Raw genomic sequence first — 23,507 nt, 5'->3', positions numbered from 1 at the left:
CTTCAATCCTGGGAATTGAAGTCATCAGTCATAAAAGAGCCAAGGTTGCCTACCCCTGGGTTAGACTGTGGGATGAGCCAATACAGGTTGTATGACCTTAAATGAAATATGTGTTGGTTGATCTTGGCTGCTTCTGTTATTACAAATATGCTGGTTATTCTGGTTTCTTTTTTATGTTCCCAAGGTCTATCATTTGATATTGCATTTTATTTTTAACTCCTTCTTCAAACTGCAAATCAGTCATAGTCATTTATTTTTTATTCCTTCTTCTAATAGTATATCAGTCACAGTCATGCTTCTGAATTGGGCAGCCACATCAATTAAACAAAGTTAATTTTACCTTAGGTAAGTGTTTCTAGGTACTAATGTTCCTTTGGTAAACTGAGGCTCCATATCACCCCTATTTAGGCCATATGTGTTCCCTGCATGGATAGGTTTACCACTAGGAAATCTCAGAGCTGTAGACTAGATTGGACGTTGAAGAAACACCTCTGAAAAAGTCAATAACAAATCCATTCAGTATTAGTACAACAAAAATATGGATATGTTCATGAAGTCCTCAAAAGTTGAAATTAAGGGAGACTTTTGCTTTTGAAAAATCTTTACCTGCATGTAGATATGTCTCAGAATTGCTATGTGAGATGGGTGGTTTCCAAATTCAATACATAAAAAATATAAATAAATATTAGGGATGTTTCCCTCTTTCACACCTAGGGGTATTACCGATCAACTGGCCTACAGAAAAAATACTTGTAAGCAGAGGGAACAACTTTGGTGGTAGTTTGAAAGGATGGCATATCAATTTTAAGCATGAAATAAAAGAATAAAACAGGGGAAGAGTAAGACATAAGCCTACACAGTTGAATGCTTCCTCCCCTCTCCCCAGAGCTATTCCTGCTAATTTCCCAAAGAAAGAGTCCTATACAGAACCATGTAATTAAAATAAATACCATTTATGTGACCTGTAAGCTATTTATAAAAGCTAGTAATCCTAAAAAGTAGAATATCTGTATTAAAATTTGAAATAAATGAGTAACGTTTACAGATATAATGAGCCCCTTTAAAATAATTTTAAAACAAATCGATTCAGCGTAGAGTCCTTATTTTTATGTTTATATTTGAGAAGCTTGTGATCTGCAACAGCATTCTGGGTTTTTTCCCCTTAAAAGTAATCAAAGCTGTCCCGTAGCCTTCTTGGAATTGTAACAGTTGGAAGGGGCTCCCATTTTAGCCTACAAGGTTATGATGTGCTGCAATAACATGGGACAGCAGCCATTAAAACAAGCCACATCTGGCAACTCTCTCTGTAACCCAGAGCAAAGAAAGCTATGTCCCAATTCTGTGGTATTGCAAAGAGCCCTTTATTCTCCTCTGAGTTATTTCCATCTATAAGCCTCCACATAAATGCACTTTTGGCAGCTTGTCTGAGCTTTCTCAATTGGCAGTCTGATTATTCGTTTGTGTTCTATTTTTTCCCTCAAATTATTCTGAGTCACATCCTTATACAGGCAGTTGAGATTCTAAATGGTACAACTCATGCGCTAGTCCCAAGGGGCAAGGAAAATCACATTTCTGGGGCTTGAAATCATGGGGAACAGAACATTATTTTCTCTCCTTAAATTATCTTTCCAAGTGGTCAACAGGCACAAGAAGTCAGAGCTACTAGATTTCTATAGAACACAGGGAGTCCTTGACTTGCGACCATGACTGAGCCCAACATTTCTACTGCTAAGCGAGTTTAAGTGAGTTTCGCCCCATTTTACAACCTTTGCCACAGTTGTTAAGTGAACCACTGCAGCTGTTAAATTAGTAGCATGGTTGTTAAGTGTATCTCGCTTCCCTGTTGACTTTGTCAGAAGGTCGCAAAAGATGACTCCAGGACACTGCGACTGTCATAAATATGAGTCAGTGGCCAAGCGTCCAAATTTTGATCACATGACCATGGGGATGTTGCAACGGTTGTAAGTGTGAAAAATGGTCAAACGTCACTTTTTTCAGTGCCGTTGTAACTTTGAATGGTCACTAAATGAACTGTTATAAGTTGAGGACCACCAGTACGCTAAGCTTTGTTCACTGCAAAATGCAGTTCAGGGCCATAATAGATACACTGACTAAGGATTCTAGCCAAGACTGACTGAGGTTCTGAGATGACCACAAATGAATGTAAACATTTGTCTAAAATGCTCTGAGCAAGGAGTTTGATCTAGCAGCTAAGGCACCCAACTAGAGGCCTTAGTTCTAATCTCCTGTCTTAGGCATGAAAGCCTTTGAGCCAGGCATTCACTCCCAGCCCAACCCACCTCACAGGATTGTTGTTGTGGGAAATTAGGGGGAAGTAGGAGTATTAAGCATGTTCACCTCCTTGAATTACTTATAAAAATAATAAACACAATAAAACAAATCTAAAAAAAATAAAAAAATGAGTGGTCTGAGGCCCCTTTCACCAGGACGAATTCTGATAGCCTTTTCTCCAGACTATTATCTTATATTTCATACACACAGTATGGGATGTGCCAGCTGGCCCTGTCTTGGTAATCTTCCTTCATCCTACATACTCCTTTAAGCTATTCAAGCTGTTCTCCAAAGCACCTGAAGGCTGGACAAGAAGCAACAGATGGAAACTAATCAAAGAGAGAAGCAACCTAGAACTAAGGAGAAATTTCCTGACAGAATAATTAACTGGTGGAACAACTTGCCTCCAGAAGTTGTGAATGCTCCAACACTGAATGTTTTTAAGAAGAGACTGGACAGCCATTTGTCTGAAATGGTATAGGGCAGGAGTGTCAAACTGTTGGCCCATGGGTCAAATGCATCACACCAAAACCATGTCCATCCCATTGCCGGCAATGGGGAAAAAAACATGATACATCGCGACACGTCATGTGACGTTGCAAGTTTGACACTCCTGGTATAGGGTTTCCTGACTGAGCAGGGGATTAGAGTGGATGACTTCCAAGGTCCCTTCCAACATCATCATCATCATCCATCATCGTCAGATTTCTTTCCAGTTGGTTTTTTCTCATGAAATTTTTCTGCTGTGCTTTAAATGCCTGCCTTTAAAGTCTTCTTTTTTCCCCCATCAAGGCATGCATGCATAGAAAAGCATCACCTGTTGAATATTTGCTTGTCAGAAAAATGCCAGAGTAGATTACATCAAGGGCCTATTAAGCCAGAATCTTATTCTACACTGGTAATTTCTGTCTCCCAGAAAATGGTATTTGAAGATAAGTTGACTGATATATTATGTAAAGCTACCACAATCACTAATCAGCAAAAAAGATACTTTCCATAAATTTAAAACCATCTGAATTAGGGCTGCTGCATTTTTTTTTACTGGTTCAGACATCACATTAAGTCATGCTTTTTTAAAATTTACATGCTGTATGTATCCAGCCAACTGTAGTTTATTCAACAAACATGTTTAAGCAAACTATAACTTCGTGTATTATGCAATTTCTTTCATTTTCTCCCCCATCTATAAATTATATTTCATGTCCACAGACTGTGCTACCACTTACTCAGGTCTTTACGCCATATATACTGTAGGTTTGGTTCACATCACATGCAAAGCTGTAGTGAAGTTTGTTTGGCTTTGATTTAGCACATTCTTATAATCTGACTATTATTGTCAGAAATAATTTACGGATGTCTTGTGTGAACCAATCTAATTGTGATATACAGTAGTTTATAAAATAAGCTTCAATAAGCTATATTTTAATGGGTCCTATAAACACAACCTGACATCTTTTGTAGATGCTTACAGTTGCAAGAAAAAGTATGTGAACCCTTTGGGATTATGTGGGTTTTTGCATGAATTGGCCATAAAACGTTTGGTTGAGGTTATTGCTGCCAAAGGAGGGTCAACCAGTTATTAAGTCCAAAGGTTCACATACTTTTTCCACCCTGCACTGTGAATGTTTCCATCTTATCTTCAATTAAAACATGACAACAGCTAATGTTTGTGTAGTATTATTTTAAGCAGACTGTGTTTTTCTATTGTTGTGACTTACATGACGTTTAGAGCGCATTTTATGGCCAATTCATGCAAAAAACCACATAATCCCAAAGGGTTCACATACTTTTTCTTGCAACTGTACATCACATTTTGTGTTACTCTCTCACAAACATTTTGCAGGCACTGTGTAAATACAGAATGTGAAACGGGGCAGAATGAGGCCAAGAGAAGCTGCACCTTTTTTTCTACAGTACTGTTTAAAATGGCTCTGACCCTAAGGCTTTTCAGATGTCAGTTATTTTTTAAAGTGTAAGGAATAAAATGCTGCTAACAGAGCAGATTATTTCCAGCTAATCAGAGTTGATCAGAAAACCACCGTGGCCTAACGTTTTGTGTGACTACCATTATTGTATCCCAAAAGGCCAAACTGAATCCAAACCTGCTGGGGTACATACAGCCATCACATTCTGTATACAATGCACTTATTTCCTTAACTGTCTCCAGGCATATTCAACACTTCCTTGCCTCTATATTCTGGCAGCTGATCACACAAAAGAGTAAATGATCAGTTTTCATCCTTAATACTGATTTCCGTATTGATTCCAGGCCTGAATTTCTATTTTCTCTTTTATACATTATACCTTATTTATCTTTCTTGCATTCCTGTTATTATTTTATATATTCTCCATAGGAACAAATATATAATTTTCCGCATGTTTTATATTTTTTTCCATCACACTGAACAAGCTTTTTGGTTTATCCCGTTATCATTTTCCCCCAGGTTACAAACTCTTGAAATGTAGCTGTATATTATTACTTATGAATCTCAAAAATGCGGTGGGCATTTCACTACATGTCTCGGATTAAGATTAATACTGTATAATATAGGTTTACAGCGGGGGATGGCTTAGTTAAAGGAGTTTCTCTGCATTCCAGATCCTTCGTTTGCTGTTCTACTAATCCAGCCGTTTCCTTTGTATAGGCCAGGGGTCTTCAAACTCAGCCCTTTGATGACTTGTGGACTTCAGCTCCCAGAATTCCTCAGTCAGCATGCCTAGCTAAGGAATTGTGGGAGTTGAAGTCCACAAGTCATCAAAGGGCCAGGTTTGAAGACCCCTGGTATAGGCCAGGGGTAGGCAACCTCGGCTCTTTTATGACTCATGGACTTCAACTCCCAGAATTCCTGAGCCAGCCTGGCTCAGGAATTCTGGGAGTTGAAGTCCATGAGTCATAAAAGAGCCGAGGTTGCCTACCCCTGGTATAGGCACACATAATGAGATCTGGCAAGCCTCTTAAGCTTCAGCCTGCACAATCTCCTGCACAATCTCTAGCGCTTATATGGAAAACTAAGCATTTCTAAACGGTGCGCAATTGCACACGCGCGCGTCATGTGGAATCTCACATTATCTTCGCGCAAGCACCACATAAACAAAACAAAAAAAAAAGAGAGAGAGAGAAACAAATCCCTCTCCTCGCCTGTCTGCTTTGTTCCGAGCGCTACGGGGAAAAAAAAACCAAACCCATCTTTACGCAAACTCAGCACAGAGGGAGGAAGGGAAAGGCAGCGGGCGGTCCCTAAGTTCCCGGGAAGACGCACGCGCGTCAGCTCCAACCCTTTTTGGGCACGCGCAGAAACCCATGTGTCACGTTTGGCGAAGCTTCACGACTTTGGCGGAGGTCTTTTCTTTTCTTTTTCTTTTTCTTTTTGGTGAAAAAGCTGTTGCCGTTGAGACTCCCCAGCTCTGAACAAGTAAGAGGCTCTGGGCGTGGGGGGAGAGGAGAAGGGTGGGGGCCGTCGTGAAGCCTGGCCCAAAATTGTGTCGAAAGTGTGATTTTAGAGCAGGGGTCTTCAAACTTGGCCCTTTTATGACTTGTGGACTTCAACTCCCAGAATTCCTCAGCCAGCATGCTGGCTGAGGAATTCTGGGAGTTGAAGTTCACAAGTCATAAAAGGGCCAAGTTTGAAGACCCCTGTTTTAGAGGGATATTGTTATTGGTATTTTGTATGTAGTTATGTTAAAGGGGAGTTAAAGCACATTATGAATTTGGTTAGTTGTATATTATGCATAATTCTTATCTAGAATATGATTATTATAACTATAATCCTGTATTTCGCTCTGGGAAGTGGGGGGGGAAGTGGGAGGGTTTGGGGTGGGGGGGATTTGGGGATAAATTGTAAAATCTTGTCTTTGTAAAACTTTTTAATAATAATAAAAAAAAGAAATGCCGTGGCATGACCTTAAGAGAGCGATTCACACCAGACATCCCAAGAATATTGCTACACTGAAAGAGTTTTGTGAAGAGGAGTGGTCCAAAATTACTCCAGATCATTGTGCAGGTCTGATCTGCAACTACAGGAAACGTTTGGTTGAGGTTATTGCTGCCAAAGGAGGGTCAACCAGTTATTATGTCCAAAGGTTCACATACTTTTTCCACCCTGCACTGTGAATGTTTCCATCTTATCTTCAATTAAAACATGACAACAGCTAAAAAAAAAGTATGATTCTCATGAGTGGGAAGGCAAGTCAAGGCAAGTTTACTATGAAAAATTCAGTCCTGAAGCTTTACCTAGAGGAGGAGCACAGGTACCTGTGCCACGCAATATGGGGGAAAAATAAATAAAAGGGATCTTTGTAGACGTTAGTTGTCGGGACTGATATTCCAACAAGTGAATATTAGCTGGAGAAAGCGGGACAATCTCGGGAAGAACTACCATTTGATTCTCCTGAGTTTTATAAGTTGGCTGTAAGATGCCAGAGGGAAGGCGGGAGGTGGGGGGGGGGAAAGGATTTACTGTCTTTGATCATGATTAGGCTCTTTGAAAATAAGATTTGTGGTGCTCTTTATTCTCGCATTAATGTCTTGTTTTTTCTCTGAGACCTTGTGGCAACTGATACAGATAGGTTTCTTTTCACTTCACTTCTAATCTAGAATAATGTTCTGTAAGGTACATTGCAGATTGTGATTTTAGCCTTAACAGCTGGTGAGCTTACTGACCAAGTGGGAATTTGAATCGGGAAATCTAAATCCTCCATCCAAATCTAACACTTCTGTCATGGTGCCGCTACAGGTAGTCCTCGACTTATGACAATTGAGCTCAAACTTTCCATCGCTAAGCAAGAAAGTGTTTAAGTGAGTTTTGCCCCATGTTAACGACCTTTCTTGCTACAGTTGTTAAGTGAATCACAGTTGTTAGTAAAGGCAGTTGTTGAATCTGGCTTCCCCACTGACTGCTTGTCAGAAGATTGCAAAAGGTGATCACATGGCCCTGGGACACTGCAAACATTAGAAATACATGCCAGTTGCCAAGCATCCGAATGTTGATCATATAATCACGGGATTTTTGCAAGTGGTCATAAGTAAGAAAAACAGCTGTATGTCACTTTTTTCAGTGACGTAACTTTGAACAGTTGTTAAACAAATGGCTATAAGTTGAGGACTGCCTGTAGAGTCTTCTCAATTTCTACCATATGTCCCTCAAAGATCATAAAACATCTGTATTTTTTCCTGGAGGTTACATGTGCCAGTATATTCCACCCATTTCCTTCTCATTACGTCGTGTGGCAGAGGCAATACTAAAGGATTATGACCACTTGAAAACATGAGGTGTGAAAAGATAATTTAGGTTTGTAATCTTACACATCACACTAAAACAATGATTTATGTATTATAGCGGCTGGATTCATGTAATGCATTATGCCAAAATTAAATATTTATTACATTGATATGCTGCCCAACTCACAGTGATTCTGGGCAGCTTTCAATTGTTATAATTTGGGATATTGTTAGGAGCAATCTACTCTATTGATTTGATGAGAAAACTACATAGACTAACTTTTCTCTTTTTTTCCAGGTCTTGTTAATCAGGAGACAAAAAGGTGATTCAAAAACTAATGTTGGAAAGAAAAAGAGATTCCTAATCCTCTTCCTACATTTAGCATCATGACCCGGCATAGTAAATATCTGCTTCAATTATTCCAATCTAATTGGAATTCTAAGTGAGTAATCCTGTTTGCTTATCTCTGATTCTCTCTTTTTTTTCTCTTTTGCAGAACAGAAAAAATCCAGCAAGAAATCCAAACATAGCAAGGTAAGACAGAATCTTGAAAAAAATGGTAGAGATGACAGTGGGAATTGATGGGAGAGCAAGGCAAGCCTTTGAATTTGATAGTGGAATGATTGCTGCTTATATTAGTGAAGCAGAATTGTTTTAAATGTAAGACACAGTGTTTGGGTGGTGAATCAAAATGTAACCAAAGTATCTCAGTGTGCTTCCAGATGAAATTTTTATCATGCAAGCTGCCAATGATATGTTACCTTCCACTCGTAATTCATGTTTTTCCTATTAGAGTATCAATTCTGCTGTAAGTAGCTTTTAGATAAGGAAACGTAAGTTATTCTTTAGCAAAGGGAAAAGGGTCAAAAGAGTTATCAGTTGGAAAGGCAAGGATCTAGTATTGTTGTTCTCAGATGTGATGAATATATGTAAGTTTATGTCTGCAATCGAATCCAGTGCAGTCTTTTTTCCTCTCATAGAAAAAGGATGCAAAACCGCATAGGAAAAAAGATTCAGGAGTACCTCAACTGTCACGCTTCAAAGAACATGTCAAAAAGGAACTGGCCCTAAGGCAGAAAAGGGTAAGCTTAACCACGTGGGAGAACAGAGGCAAAGGTGGGATTTTTAGATACCTGAATTAATTTCCTTGCTTAGGGCTATGGAGTTTGGGATGGCATAGGAGTGATACCCAATACTGGAGCTATGAGAACTGTGCACCAGGGTTGCTAGTACCCCCTTAGCTGAAGATTGTATCCATCTAACCAGGTGAAAGAAATCCAGGAGCGGCAACAAATGGCACGACAAAAGGAAATCAGCCGGTTTCGGAGCTTGGAAGGGTTGCAGAAGGATGCCTTGCATAGACAGAAACTCTTTGAGCAGAAGGTAGGGAATCTAAGCTGGTAATCTTTCCTCATGGCACATATGCCCAATCCAGTTGCAGGAAGTCTGGTTTGTCTCTGCATCTTTGATAGAAGTTTTGCTTGTCCCCTTCTGCTGGCTGTTCTTTTAAGCAGCTCAAATATATTGGCAGAGATATTCTGTACCTTTCTGTAGCTGGTTAGACAAACATTTAAGTAGGAAAGAAGTACGTGAAAATAACTATGAGCAAATTGATGTTGCATTTAATAACGGCAGCCAGATTTCTGGTGGCACAATATTGGAAGAAAGAAGATTTACCTACGATACAACAATGGACATTTAAAGTAATGGACATGGCTGAAATGGCAAAAGTTTCAGCATATTTGAAAGAGCAATCGCAAGAAAAATATATTTTGGAATGGAGAAGATGGATTGATTATATTCAAAATAAATATGGGACTAAAAAGTTTCAAATAGCTTATGAATAATTTTTAGTAATTAAAAAGATGTGTTATTGTAGTTGTTATAGTTTTGTTATAAGGGAGTTAAAGAGTGGAAGGTTTGTTAATGTTTTAATAGATATTTAGCATATGTTTGTATAAGATTGTTATACACAATACCCTGTATTCTGCTTTGGGAAGTCTGGGGGGGAGGGGTGATGGGGAGGGGGGTTCAATTTATATGTTTTTTAAATTTTGTAAAACTTTTCAATAAAAAAAATAACTGAGGATCCCAGTTTTAGTTCTGGATTGATTTTTGATCATTTATATAGGATTTCTCACAAAGCAGACTACATCAGGTCTATTTGGTGACACATCCAAACACACTCGATAGGATTCAGTTCTGGGCACATATCAGTGGGATTATAGCCTTAAGGCAGGGATAGGCAACCTCGGCTCTTTTATGACTCGTGGACTTCAACTCCCAGAATTCCTGAGCCAGCCCAGCTGGCTCAAGAATTCTGGGAGTTGAAGTCCACGAGTCATAAAAGAGCCGAGGTTGCCTACCCCTGCCTTAAGGGAATGAATTGTGTTGCAACTTTCTTCTCATTCATTTTTACAAAAAGCCCAGTGTCAATTATTTCTACAAAAAGGCATAAAGCAAATCAGTTACTGAGTGGAAATTTCCATCTCTTGTCTGGCTATCCCACCCCTACTCCAAAAAGAAAATTTTACAAGGTACTGAAGGGCTATGAGTTGGCTGTTGCTAAGTTACAACAGACATCATAGGAGGAGAACTGTATTGGTCTAAGGTGGCAAAAAATTACTCGTGACAACCTCTTTTCCAATTGACAACTTTGATTAAAAGGCATAAACGTTTGTGAACTTCATCAGATGCACAGTGTGACTAGACATGTCTTTTAATCACAGTACTTAGTCTGAAAAAGTGTCACCAGATTTCTAATTTTAAGTTAGAGCATGTCTTCACCCCACTTTAAGCCAGAGGTGGAATTGGTTTAAAAATGGCAATGAGTTAATTTAGTAATGATTCTTACTCTCAGTGACATACAATGCATATAATATGCTTAACGATTCTAGTTATTTTAGAATATCATGACATTTTAAAATTGCTGGTTGTTTTTTTTTCATGTTTCCATTTCTACTTACTCATCTATGTTTTTCAAAGAATATACCGTAATAAGAAAGAAAGAATGATGAATGGCTTGCTTGTCTGTAAACTTTGTCTAAGGGAACAGCCGGGATTTCCAGATCAATAAAACTTTATATTTAAAAAAAGCCTATCAAGAAAGCAGTAGATGGGAAAGCAAGATGTTTCAAAGAGAGATTGCAAAATTCACAGTGTGCAAAGCACAGGTATACTTTATGGGGGGTGATTAAATACATAGTTCTGTTTTCTAAATAACTTTAAAATGGTGTTCTTGGAGAACAGAGTATTGAATTTTTAAAGGCCCTTATGGAAGAATTTGAAGATGGTAGAGGACAGGAAGGCCTGGAGGAACATTGTCCATGGGGCCGCGATGGGTCGGACACGATTTCACAGCTAACTACAACAAAATGGAAGAATTTATTCCGTCTATGTACAACTTGAGTAGAAATGCCTCCCCTAATAGGGAATGAATTTCTCGTACAGCAGCAATCAAATAATAGCTATTTTCTAGGCAGCAGTATAAGTAGAAATGCAGCTAGGATGTACTATCTCACATTATGAAATTAAGGATACCGTACCTATTCTATTTTCCAGCAGTTGGAAAGCACGTACATGCAAGTAGATAAATGGGTACCACTTTGGTGGGAAGGTAAAAGCTTTCCATGCGCCTTGGCGCATAGACACGTCAGGTCACATGATCATGGAAGCATCTTTGGACCATGCTAGCTCCTTCAGCTAGGAAACAGAGATGAGCACCACCCCCTAGAATCAGACACGACTGGACAGGGGAAATCTTTACCTTCTACCTATTTTCTAACTATGAGAACCTATTCTGTGCCATCTGTCTTGTGGAACTTTAATTCCATCCCTTTGGCCATGTGCCTAATCTTCTTCTTCCCACAGGAGATGGATCTGAAGCAATTGGCCAAACATGCCCTGCTGGAAAAAGACAGCTCTTGCAAGGCGTATTACAAAGAGTTCAGGAAGGTCAGTGAAGATGAATGTGACTTGACACTTTTAGCACCAAGAAAAATAGAGCTGTGCATGGTGAGGCTTCTATTGGGTTGGATTGGATCAGTGTTGGATACTCCAGTTCTTTGCTCTCTCCAGGTAATTGAAGCAGCTGATGTGATCTTGGAAGTCCTTGATGCTCGGGATCCTCAAGGTTGCCGATGCCCCCAGGTGGAAGAGGCAGTGGTACAGGCTGGAACCGACAAGAGATTGGTTTTGGTGTTGAATAAAATAGGTAAGTAGCAAGACTAGGTTCTTTGTGGAAATGAAGCCAAGCCATGTGTGATTCAAGAATACGAGATTAGACCTTTTCTTATTTCTCTCTACAGATTCAAATTCTGCACTGAGGGCATCTTGAAATAAAGTGTTGAATTACATTGTCTTATTTTGCAGTTACTTTGCTTCGATTCAGGAATCATTGCAGTCATGACTTAATTCAGGGTTTGGGTGGTAGAGGGTAGAGTGGGGACAAAGATCACTCAAAAGTTTGCTAGATACTGCATTTGGTCTCAATTAGAAGATTTTTTTTTGTTGCTTTTATGCTTTTTGTTCATGGTTCATTCATTCACAATGACAGTTAAGTGATTAGATATCAATTGTCTTTCTATGATTATTGGATAAGTGACTTGGATATTCTAGTCCATATTAATAGTATTGAGTCTTTAATTAGTAGGTGGTCATGATTATTTTGAAATCAGCTTCTGTCTGGGGAATTGAGGATGTTATTGCTTAACCTTGTGGGTGATCTATCTGCAGAGCATGAAAGGATTATAATTTTGAAACACACCAGATTTTAAAAGGTAACTCGTGTACCTTTGGGATACAAAAGAGTAGGTATGGCCCCAGTGAACTGGCAGCGAAGTGATTTTTTTAAAGGACACCTTCATTTTCTAAATCTATTCCTGATCCAGATCTGGTATCTAAAGAGATCGTTGCAAAATGGCTGAAGTATCTGAAGAATGAATTTCCTACAGTGGCCTTTAAATCCTCCACTCAGCAACAGAGCAAAAACCTGGTAGGTGATGCATGGCTGCAATGAATTAATGACATTTTTCATTTTTTATTGGAGATCACTTTGAGAATGGGATGGAAGTGCGCAACATGCTATTTATGACACCCTCTGACAGTGCCCATGCATCTCCAAAATTAAATTAAAAACTCCTGACATGTAGCAAGACCTCCTGTAAGAATGTAAAACTCAGATAAAACTGCCAAAACCTAGCAAGATTTCTGTATTGGTGAGATAGCCCAGATCTTTTGGGGTTAGCAGTCTTGTGAAAGTATGGCTGTTAAATATTTGTTTTATGAAATTTATACTAAACAAATATTAATGTATTTTAATGTTGTATTTCATTTTCTTTTTATAAAGGTATATTGGTTTGGACCTTCCTTTGAATGTGATCTGTTTATGGCCCCTCCCTTAGCGTTGGCTATTGTAGAAGATGTTATGGGACCCACCTTTCATTCAGAGTAGATTTGGCTGTGATGGCAGTCCAATACCTGGTCTTTATACAGTGAGATTTAGATGGCAGAAAGAGATTGGTGGGTTTTGGGAAATGGGAAACACTGATTAAGATGTTTGAAAACAGAGTGGATGATAATCGATGATTTTTTAAAAAAAACAAAAAAATGGATTTTTAAAATTTAAAACTGATTTTTTTTTATTGTTATCAAAAATTTTTAGTAAAATGCTTTTGGAGTAAAAATCTATCTAAATATACTTTTCTATTTAAGATTCATTAATAATTTAGTTTATTCAGCATGAAATGGAGCTTAGTTATGTAGCACAGGGCTGTATATTCTGCAATATTTACATTTTTGGTAAACTCAGTGAATCCAAGCTCTGCAAGCCGAGATAACATGCACTGCATTGATGCATTCACACAATTACACATTAACCATGAGATAAATCATAAAACAAAGTTCAGGAACATTCCTTTATCCCATTGTTTTGCAAATCTGTGTACACTAAAAACTATGATTGTTTGAAGAGAAATGCATCTGTAACAGGCTCTAAGTGTTTTACTTAAATAAAAGAATTTGAGTGGTTTTCCAACTATGTGTGATTAACCTGTTAACCTAAAATCAGTTCTGATATCGCTGTTTTACTAACCTGACAGCTTATTATTCTAAATAGGAAACCTTCATTTTGTTTGCAAATAATATTAAAGATTCTAAATACCAGCAAGAATGAGTCCTTATATTTAAAGAGCACCTGGCATTTCAGATCCATCATGGCAGCGCCTCTTAGCAGGCATCCACTCACCTGCTGCCCGCCACATCCCTCACCTTGTTGTGTCACTGCCGCATCACCAGCCATCCCATTAAAGTAAATGGGACTGTTGGTGAGTCAACAACGGGTCAGAGGAGGAGCCACTGCAGGACAGAGATGACAGTTGCTCTTTAATAATTATGATTCAAATCGAGTTGATTTAAATCGAGCCTTTTTACTACCATAGTGATTTAAATCATGATTTAAATTGACTTGCTTTAAATCAAATCCACCTTGTTTGAAAAAGATTTTATAATATTTGGAAACATTTTATGATTGGTACATCAAAAGTAAGTGCCAGGAGCATTAAGCAATAATTCCTTTCTCCTCTTTAGCAACAGAGCCATGTCCCAGTAACCCGAGCATCAAGTGATTTGCTAGGCAGTGCAGCCTGTGTTGGGGCAGATTGCCTCATGAAGGTGCTTGCAAACTATTGCCGGAATCAGGATGTCAGGACAACAATCACCGTTGGAGTTGTGGGTATGTAGCCTGCCTCTATTTGAGGGGTGGACAAAATGAAAGAACAGCTTTCTTCAACATGACACCTTCCAAAATGAGGAAGCTGCAACTCCTGGAATTCCTGCTTATGCTGGGAATTCGGGGAGTTGCAGTCACAGAATACCTGAAGTATGCCAAATGGGGGAAAGTTAGCTTACTGTCTTCCTTGCCTTGTCTGTCTCCAGCTGACTTGATAGGGTAAATTGGGAAATGTTCTCCATTTTTACTTTGCAGTAGCTAGATAGAATCCTAGCAGCTCTCTTTCCAATGCAGGAGGGTCCTTTGGTCTTGGATGAAACCCAGAGTCCCTTCTGTCATTCTGGGAGTTGAAGCCAAGAGATAGCTGGGCCTGTAATTCAAACAGGGAAGAATTCTAGCTGGGGAAGTGGTGTTGCCCACAAATAGCATTAGCAGTAGCACTTAGACTTATATACCGCTTCATAGTGCTTTATAGCCCTCTCTAAGTGGTTTACAGAGTCCCCAACAATCTGGGTGCTCATTTTACCGATCTCAGACTCAACCTTGAGTCTCTCAGAATCGAACTCCTGGAGTGAGCAGTGAATAAGCCTGCAGTACTGCATTCTAACCACTGTGCTACCACGGCTCTTTTACCGTGAGAGGAAAGAAAGAGGCACGGGAGGGAAGACTTAAGATCCCATGGTCCTCTGCTTCCTTGGAACCTTTACACCAGGCTTCACCAACTACAGAGATTGATGATTTGAAGTTTACAGACTTGGAATTGCCCATTTTGGGGACAATTAGGTAGTTGGTGGTGATAGATGTGAACCCTAACAGCTTTTCTTCTACTTTTTAGTCCAGAGGAAAAAGATGGTGGGAATTATTGGTAACGCTGTCTTTTCTTGTGTAGAATGCAAAAGAAAGAGTTTAGTGGAAGGTAGCAGTGACTTGTGTGGGAGCAATCGCCAGAAAGGAAATGTGCTTGCTGATGGGTTGCCTGTCTCTATATCCCCAACTGCAGGCTTCCCAAATGTTGGCAAAAGCAGCTTGATCAACAGCTTGAAGAGGAGCCGAGCTTGCAATACTGGTGCCACTCCTGGCATCACCAAGTATGTGCCCAAGCTGAGGTGCTAATTAGAAGTGAGGCATCAGGTCTGAGGTGCTGGGTAGTCAAGCGAGTTGCTTCCCTTTTTTTTTTCATTTTAAATCAAGGAAGGCTATGGGATTCCTTTATTATTTATCTCCCAGTCATAGGAAAGAGAGTTTTTCCTTTGCTAACATTCTGCAGAACTGGATGTCCTTGGCATGAGTGATAGTACCTAGAATTATTTAGTTGTATTAGCATGTAATTTTGGGCTTGGTAGGTCAGAGGTGGTTTGGGATTGTAAAATAAAAAGCACTGTCTTCTGTGCAAGGCACAGAGTACTTTGTTCACTACTTTATGTGTTATTCTAATCCATAGGATGACTTAATTTGTATTTAATTCATCAGTACTTTGGATGAACCTAACCCTTACCAGCTGTAAATTACACTTTTTGACTTAGAACTTGTGAATTGAACCAGTAGTGCGGTTGAATACATAACTCATGATAATGAAATAATGATATTTAGCCATTGCTAAATATCATAGCTGAACTTAGCCACTTGCTGCCCATTGGTTTATTTTACCCACTTTCCCTGGTTTTGAGGAGGCTTACGTTAACTTTATATTTACATTCCCCCAAAAAGAAAAAAGCCCACAAGTCTCAAGGAACATATGCATTTGAAATAACGATTCTTGAAAAGACAGTTACTGGCCAGCCTTCTGAAAAATATCTGTTGATTAAATAGGTTTACCATCTTCCCTTCCCTCCCAACCCCTTTTCTCCTGAAGCTCATAGGAGATGCAGATTGATAAAGACATGGAAGATAAACATTCCAGGAAGGGAGGGGCATTACTATAAGAACTGTTGTGAGACAGAAATGATCTGTCTTCCTAAGAAGTCTAAAATTTTAATTTCTGGTCAGGTTGTTTTAGTTTGTGGACAACAGAGGAATATAAAATGAAGTTTTAAAAAATTAACTTTATTGGTGGAAAGGCTGGCATTTGAAGTGATTGCTCCCATTTATTTATCCCTCCCCCCCTCCCCCCGCCCCCCCTTAGGTCTCTGCAAGAAGTGCAGCTGGACAAGCACATAAAACTCTTAGATTGTCCAGGGATTGTCATGGCTTCTCCCACTTCAGATGCTGCCATGATTCTGCGAAACTGCATCAGAATAGAACAACTGGCAGATCCCGTGAGTCCAGTGGAGGCCATCTTGAAACGATGCAACAAGCAGCAGGTATGAGCGATCTTGAAAGAATGAGCCGAGCATGTGGAGGTGAGAATAACTGGAAAATTATGAAGGTGGGGCTTGAGAATCCCAAGCTTTTTTCAGAGACTGCAAAAACGTTATAGCAAAAATAATGGTTCTGAGATAAAGAACTATAAATTTATAAAGAATTTTAATGATGCTAATTTGGATGAAGCTCCTTTCCCCCTTGAAACCACATTTAAAAACGATGAATCTGCTTGATAAATCTGCTTGATAAATGGCTTGTCTTCAAAAGGACTTTGGCCAAGAATCCTAATTTGGGTTCTTTAAATTGTCGCCCTTTGCCTAGATTCACACAAGACTCTACACTAATACATGGTTGGTTGGTTTGTGGTTTGGTATGTTGGGCAATCTCAGGCAGAGGGGTTAATCCACTAAACCATGGTTCAGTTAGACCTGAAGCAACATACAGTAGCTTTAAATTGCTATTGGTGTTGCTTTTGCTGCAAAATATGATCCTGCCTATTATCTGGGAGGTGTTTTTTTTAATGTGGAAGGCATTAAGTGGATCATTCAACATGTTTAATTGGGCAACACTTTTAAGGAATGTGCATGTTATTGGCATTTTAATACAAGTGCTTACAAAAGATATGTGACATACAATTTAGCAGAGGCATGCTCCTTTCATATAGTAGGACATGTACTTGTGACATGTACAAGAGCTACGTTTTTCTTAACAGTTAATAATAATATAAACATAATTAAAGCCATTAATAACATAATTAAAGCCATTAATAACAAAGCCATTAATACATGGGCAGTCCCAGTAATACTACCCAGCTGGAAGTATCAACGACTTTGGCTGAACTGGAACACCTAGACCGGAAAATGCGTAAACTTGAATATGCAGCACACTCTACATCCACGAAGTAACATCGACAGGTTGTACCTGCCAAGAAGAATAGGGGGCAGAGGGCTATTGCAAATCCACCAAACTGTAGAAGAAGAAAAACGAAGTTTGAATGACTATGTGAATCAAAGTACAGAAAAATTGCTGCAGGCTGTGAAAACAGAGAGCATTATAAAAAAATAACAGAAACAAAGGCAGAATATAAGGAAAAACGGCTGGATGACAGATTAAATAGATGGGAAACCAAAGTTTTGCATGGACAGCATTTGAAAAACATTGAAGGAAAATGTGAGAACAACTTGAAATGGGCATGGCTTCAGATGGGAACCATCAAGAAAGAAATGGAAGGCTTAATACTGCTGCTCAAGAACAAGCACTACAAACTAATGCCATGAAAGCGAAGATACAAAAATCTACCGACAATCCAAATTGCTGACTTTGCAACAACAAAGTTGAAACTGTTTCACATTTAATATGTGAGTGCAGCAAAATCGTGCAAACTGATTACAAAGCTAGACATGACCAAGTTGCTAAACTAATCCACTGGGCATTTTGTAAAAGATACAACTTGCCTGTGTCCGAAAAGTCGTGGGAACATAGGGTGGAAAAAGTTGTCGAGAATGAGAGGATGAAGATCTTGTGGGACTTTTGAATACAGACAGATTGCTATTTGGAACACAACACGCCATATATCACAGTCATAGAGAACAGAAGCGTACAGTTGATTGATATCTCTGTACCAGGAGATGCCAGAATCAAAGAAAAAGAACTGGAAAAAATTATGAAATACTGCGATCTGGCCATCAAAACTGCGCGATTATGGATGAAACGTGTAACAGTGATACACATTGTCATCGGGGCACTGGGAACTATGTCCAAAAATTTTGCAAAATACATCAAGAAATTGCAGCTTCCTGCAATAACTCCAGCAAAGCTACAAAAAACTGTGCTACTTGGAACATCTTACATTTTAAGGAGTTACCTGGTTGATACCTAGGATGCTGGCAGCAACCCATGTCAACCACTAGTGCCCGTCTATTTGAATGTTCAGTTGACTGAGGTTCATGTTTAATGAATAAAAGGTTGTTGTTGTTATTATTATTAAGTTGGAAGGCACCTTGGAGGTCATCCAGTCCAACCCCCTCTTCAGGCAGGAAACCCTATACCATTTCAAACAAATGCCTGTCCAGTCTCTTAAAAACTTCCAGTGTTGAAGCATTCACAGCTTCTGGAGACAGGTTGCTCCACTGGTTAATGGTTCTGTCAGGAAATTTCTCCTTAGTTCTAGGTTGCTTCTCTCCTTGATTAGTTTCCATCCGTTGCTTCTTGCTCTGCCTTCAGGTTTCTTCCATACATATGTAGCTTTATAGATAATTTGGAGGTTTTTAAATGTATCAGAAAGTCTTCTCCCACTGAAATGTGTACTTGAAATGGATATTATTCAGTTCTACTTGTGTACTCAGGAGTCAGCTTCACAGCACTCATGGTACTTCTTCCAAAGTAAATAGGTATAGAACTGCAGCCTCAATTGATTAGCTCTAGCAAAATGGTAACCACCCTGTTTTAAAAAATGAGTAGCAAATAATTAAACTCCAATTCTGTTTGGGTTGATTTTTTTTTAAAATTCCATTTATATCCCGCCCTTCTCCGAAGACTCAGGGCGGCTTACAAGCTTAGCAGTAGCCTTCATTCTATGTATATGCCTGCTTATTAGGGCTTTCACACACACCCCCAAGCGGCATTATTACAAAGTCAGCTTAATTGCCCCCAACAATCTGGGTCCTCATTTTACCTACCTCGGAAGGATGGAAGGCTGAGTCAACCTTGAGCCTGGTGGGATGCGAACCTACACTAATTGCAGGCAGCTGGTGTTACTTAAGGAGGCATTAGCCCACTGCTCCACCAAGGCTCTTTTGGTTTTGGCAGTTTTCAAAAAATCACCCATTGAAATTTTACAGCACTTCAGAAATGCAATTTCTTTCCAATATCTGGGCAGAGAGAAGAGGAGACTGCCCAGTGCGGTCTTTGCCTGAGAACTAAATAATAAGTCCAGCTGTTAAAAACCTGACCTCTCTCTTTGAGATGTAGGTAAATAGAATTGGCGGGTTGGGTAAGAAAACTTTAATTAAGAAAACTTCTAATTCTCATCTCTTTCTCCTCCTCGAATTTCCGCTTCCTAAAGATTATGCAGCATTTCAGTGTGCCAGATTTTCAGAACACCACGGAGTTCCTGGCATATTTGGCCAAGCGACAGGGCAAGCTGAAAAAAGGAGGAATGCCAGATCATGAGAAGGCTGCCAAAGCGGTGTTAAATGACTGGACTAGGTGAGCGGAAGATAGGACCTTTTTAAAAAAGAAGAACCAAGAACAAAGATCTAGTAGGGCTTTTTGCAGGAACTGCCTTTGATGTAAGCCTCTTTCTTCCTTTCTCTTTGTCTTACTCACCTGGCAGCTCTAATTCAAGTGGGAATTAAAATCAGAGAAAGAAGAAAAGGATAGGAATTATCGCAAATTGTTCAATATAGTATTTTGGGGCAGTGGTTGGTAGGAAGCTTTTCCTACAAAGCTTGGTCAACAACATGGCCATCCTTTCCCCATGATGCCCCAACATTAACTTATGCAGTTGTCAAAACCTTGCCCAGGATCATGCAACTTGGGGCACTCTCTGTCTGTCTCGGGTTTGTGGCCTGAAAAGTTATCGATCCTCGCTGTAAAACCTGCACTCCGTGAGAGAGATGGGCGGTCTCTAAATGTGGTGAATAACTATTGTACTTTTGTTTGTTCTAGTGGAAAAATCAGCTATTTCACACATCCGCCCGAGACACACACACTTCCTACTCACATCAGTGCTGAGATTGTGACGGAGATGGGCAAAGCCTTTGATTTTGAGGCACTGGAGCAGGAGAATGAGAAGGCTTTGGCTAGTAAGTGGTTGGGAAAACGGGATTGCTTTCCACAAGATTTGGCCACCATATGATTTTTGTTTTGCCTATCTTTCCCTTGACCAACAGGAGTTTGATACTCAGCCCAACAGCTGTTTTTATAATACAATACATGTCATCCCTTCTGCAAGAGGCTGACAGAAATGGAGAACATTGTATAGCCTCCGCAGTTCAGCAGTTCAGTTCAGCAGTTCTGCAGTTCAGCATAATTCTCCGCATTTTCTCAAGAACAGAGTACCTGTCCAATTATGTAATAATGCTGTGGCAATATAATTATAAAAAGCTGCAGTGTGTGAGGTATTCTCATATATCAGTTACTGGGATCCTCTTCAAGCAGATATTTTTCCCCCACCGTTTCTCCTTCCCTTTTGTAAAAGCTGTTGTGCCTTTCTCAATTCTCTCCAACCTTCCGCTATCTTCTTTTTCTTTGATTTGTTAGAGTAGGTATAACTGAACATAAGAGTCTCCCACCAAATCCAATAGGATATAGTTTTCACTTCTCTTTCCCTCATCCTGTATCTGTGGTCCCATGATAAGTTAAGTCATATTTATATAACTATAGTTTGTTGACCTGTAAACTATGTTAAGTATGATTTATGACTCGGGATGGATTTGCTCGTTCAGCTGGCCTAGCATGTATAATGTGAAGGAAACAGGTTGAATTCTACTCCTTGCTTGAAGCCTCTTTGCACTAAAAAAATGACTATAATTTAAGAACTCTGAATGATGTATTTTTTGTGTTTTTTTATAGACTTAATCTCTGGTCCTGTGGGTATCTCCTTGGAGGGTTCGGGCCCAACCCGTGGGGCAGAAATTGAAATGGCTGAGGAAGAAGGGCTGCATATTACAGAAGAGGAGGAGACTAAGATGGAAGATGAGAATGATGAAGTAGGTGCCCCAGCCTTTTGGGAGGTTTATGGACTACCATTTTGGCAAGCATCCAGGCTCTGGCAATTTTAAATAATAGGCACTGAATGTAGAACCATCTAAAGGAGTGGGGGACATTATCTTAAGGTTTATTTGTTCTTGTATAAGGTATTTAATTACAATTTCAATATCAAATTTCAAGGCTGCCTGATTCCTTGATGACGCGTCTAGGCAGCTTATAGATGAAAGAAGAATCATACATGCAAAAAAGTCCATGGCTGATCAAAAGAACACACAACCTAACTAAAACAAGATGGAACTGAAGGAGCCTCCACAACCATCTTTTCCCAAAAGCTAGCAGAACCACCAGATTTCAGACAAAAAAAATCGCTTTTTCCATAGATGCCGTTTGAATCATCCTAACAGAAAGCTTGTAAAAACATACCGTAGGATGATTTTGCAGTTACTTTTTAGAATGATTTTATAATTCACGCTAAGTGGAGATTAGAAGTCTAGAGAGCACTTTGCTGAGAAATTCAGAATATTTATCTTGATAAGAAAAAAAAAGTTGAGGAAGATTTATAAAATGGAGCTAAAAGACTATCAGTATTTGAAACGGGAGAGAAGGGACTGGATGTTCTGCAAAAATATTTCTCGGGATATTCTTGTCCCCTTGTCAGGTTTGGCAAATTAAATCTTAAAATGATAAAATCTGGTAGCCAGATCAACAGGCCTGGACTTTTACCTTGGGATGTCAACTGTGTAGAAAACACTCAAGCGTTGCTGTGTTTTGGTGAGCAATAGGGCAAATTGAAAGAGTAAATCTCAGTCCTCACATAAATTATGACGAGCACTGACAGTTAATAGAATAGAGAATTCTTGCTTTCACAAAGCACCGAAGACCTGGGTTGTTTTTTTCGCCCTAGGCACTGAATTGGGAGCATTTGTGAACCTGTTTGGGTTGTTGAATTGTTTCTAGCGCTATTTGCTTTATGCCTTATGTTTGCTTATAACATTCTAGTGTTGTCTTAATACCTGAGTCACTTATTTCAAAGAGAGCAGCCCAAGTTGAGTTATGTCTTTAATGTCAAATTATTTTATGACAAGTTGAATACTTGCTTCTCCTTCTAGAGTAGGGGTGTCAAACTGCCGGCCCAGAGGCCAGACGCGTCATCCAGAAGCTGCGCCCACCCCATTGCCAGCAATGGCGAAAAGGCTCCGATAGGTTGTGCGACATCACATGACGTCACGAGTTTGACATGTCTGTTCTAGAGTTACATACAACTCAAGAATTTTAACTCTGATGGTTTGCACTGCTGTATCTCCTTATTTTGTTTAGACATGCTGTATTTGTACATTTGATCCAATTGAACTCTCTCCTGTTTTTTTATGCTGGTCACTATGAAGAGGGAAACTATATAAATAAATACATTTTGGGGGCCTGTTCAAAAAAGTGAGGCATTCTTCTTCTTCTTCCCTTTAGCTTGGCCCAATGACTATAGAGCTGAAGTCCAAGAGCAAGACTCTAACAGAAGCAGCCAAAGCAGTGCCCAGAGCACCTGATTTAGGGGAGATCTCAGCCTTGGACCCTCTGCATCAAGGGCAAGGCCTCCGGGCGGCAAGCAAGAAACGCAGAAAACGTCAGAAGCGAGCAGGTAGGGGAGCGGGTTTTCTACTTAACCCCCATTGCGATTTCATGAGGGGTTAGTAATTTCTCGGCATCATTTTGCCCGTCTGATGATACAGTGCCCCTCTTGGAGCTGCGTAGCTTAATGACCCTACTTGGGTGTAGAGGGAAGAGGGAATGGCCTTGAAGGATAAATGGGGCCTGAGCCCAGGCCAAAAAAGTAACTTGAGTAGATGTCTGAGATAAGGCCTTCCCTAATTTAAACAAAAATAAAGGGAAAGAGGAGGAAACTTAAGACTTGCAAGATTCTGTTACATTAAAAAGTAGCATTAATTTATACAGCATTGGTTCTTTAACCTGGTCTGCCTTGAAGGGCTGACAATGGATCGTGATTTCCCCAATACCCTCTTTTCCCCTCACAGAGAAGAGTAAGGAAATCATATTTGGGGAAACAGTTCCTTGGTTTGTTCATTTCTTTCTCTTTAAAGGGAAAGGTTCATAAACCTTGTCATTTGTAATTACTAATTGTGGTGTTTCTTGCCCTCATTTTTATGGAAGTAGCAATCATAAAGAAGTTTGGCTTAATAATAAAACACTAAAATAAAAGCACATTGCAAAATGCCTGAACACAGAGCAACGGGGATTCCCCT

General features: G+C 39.6%; 1 protein-coding gene across 3 annotated transcripts in view; it reads left to right on the top strand.

The window, feature by feature from the left end:
- Nucleotides 1–23,507, top strand: part of GNL3L (G protein nucleolar 3 like) — a 57,778-nt gene that overhangs the window by 32,078 nt on the left and 2,193 nt on the right. The window contains exons 1-15 of one of the 3 annotated variants that reach the window (XM_081320370.1): nt 5,560–5,705; nt 7,809–7,910; nt 8,008–8,045; nt 8,492–8,593; nt 8,778–8,894; nt 11,382–11,465; nt 11,589–11,724; nt 12,401–12,504; nt 14,097–14,241; nt 15,239–15,326; nt 16,361–16,538; nt 19,604–19,746; nt 20,209–20,345; nt 21,115–21,251; nt 22,714–22,885. In XM_081320370.1, coding sequence (XP_081176496.1) covers nt 7,898–7,910; nt 8,008–8,045; nt 8,492–8,593; nt 8,778–8,894; nt 11,382–11,465; nt 11,589–11,724; nt 12,401–12,504; nt 14,097–14,241; nt 15,239–15,326; nt 16,361–16,538; nt 19,604–19,746; nt 20,209–20,345; nt 21,115–21,251; nt 22,714–22,885 — 1,594 coding nt within the window. In that variant the 5' untranslated portion in view covers nt 5,560–5,705; nt 7,809–7,897. Of the gene's footprint in view, nt 1–5,559; nt 5,706–7,808; nt 7,911–8,007; nt 8,046–8,473; nt 8,594–8,777; nt 8,895–11,381; nt 11,466–11,588; nt 11,725–12,400; nt 12,505–14,096; nt 14,242–15,238; nt 15,327–16,360; nt 16,539–19,603; nt 19,747–20,208; nt 20,346–21,114; nt 21,252–22,713; nt 22,886–23,507 lie in introns of those variants that run through there. The other 2 variants (XM_081320371.1, XM_081320372.1) reach the window with 2 other exon arrangements.

The sequence above is a fragment of the Vipera berus genome (assembly GCF_964194415.1).
Source record: "Vipera berus genome assembly, chromosome: 2".
Classification (NCBI taxonomy): domain Eukaryota; kingdom Metazoa; phylum Chordata; class Lepidosauria; order Squamata; family Viperidae; genus Vipera; species Vipera berus.
This window is presented reverse-complemented; position numbering and strand designations above follow the sequence as displayed.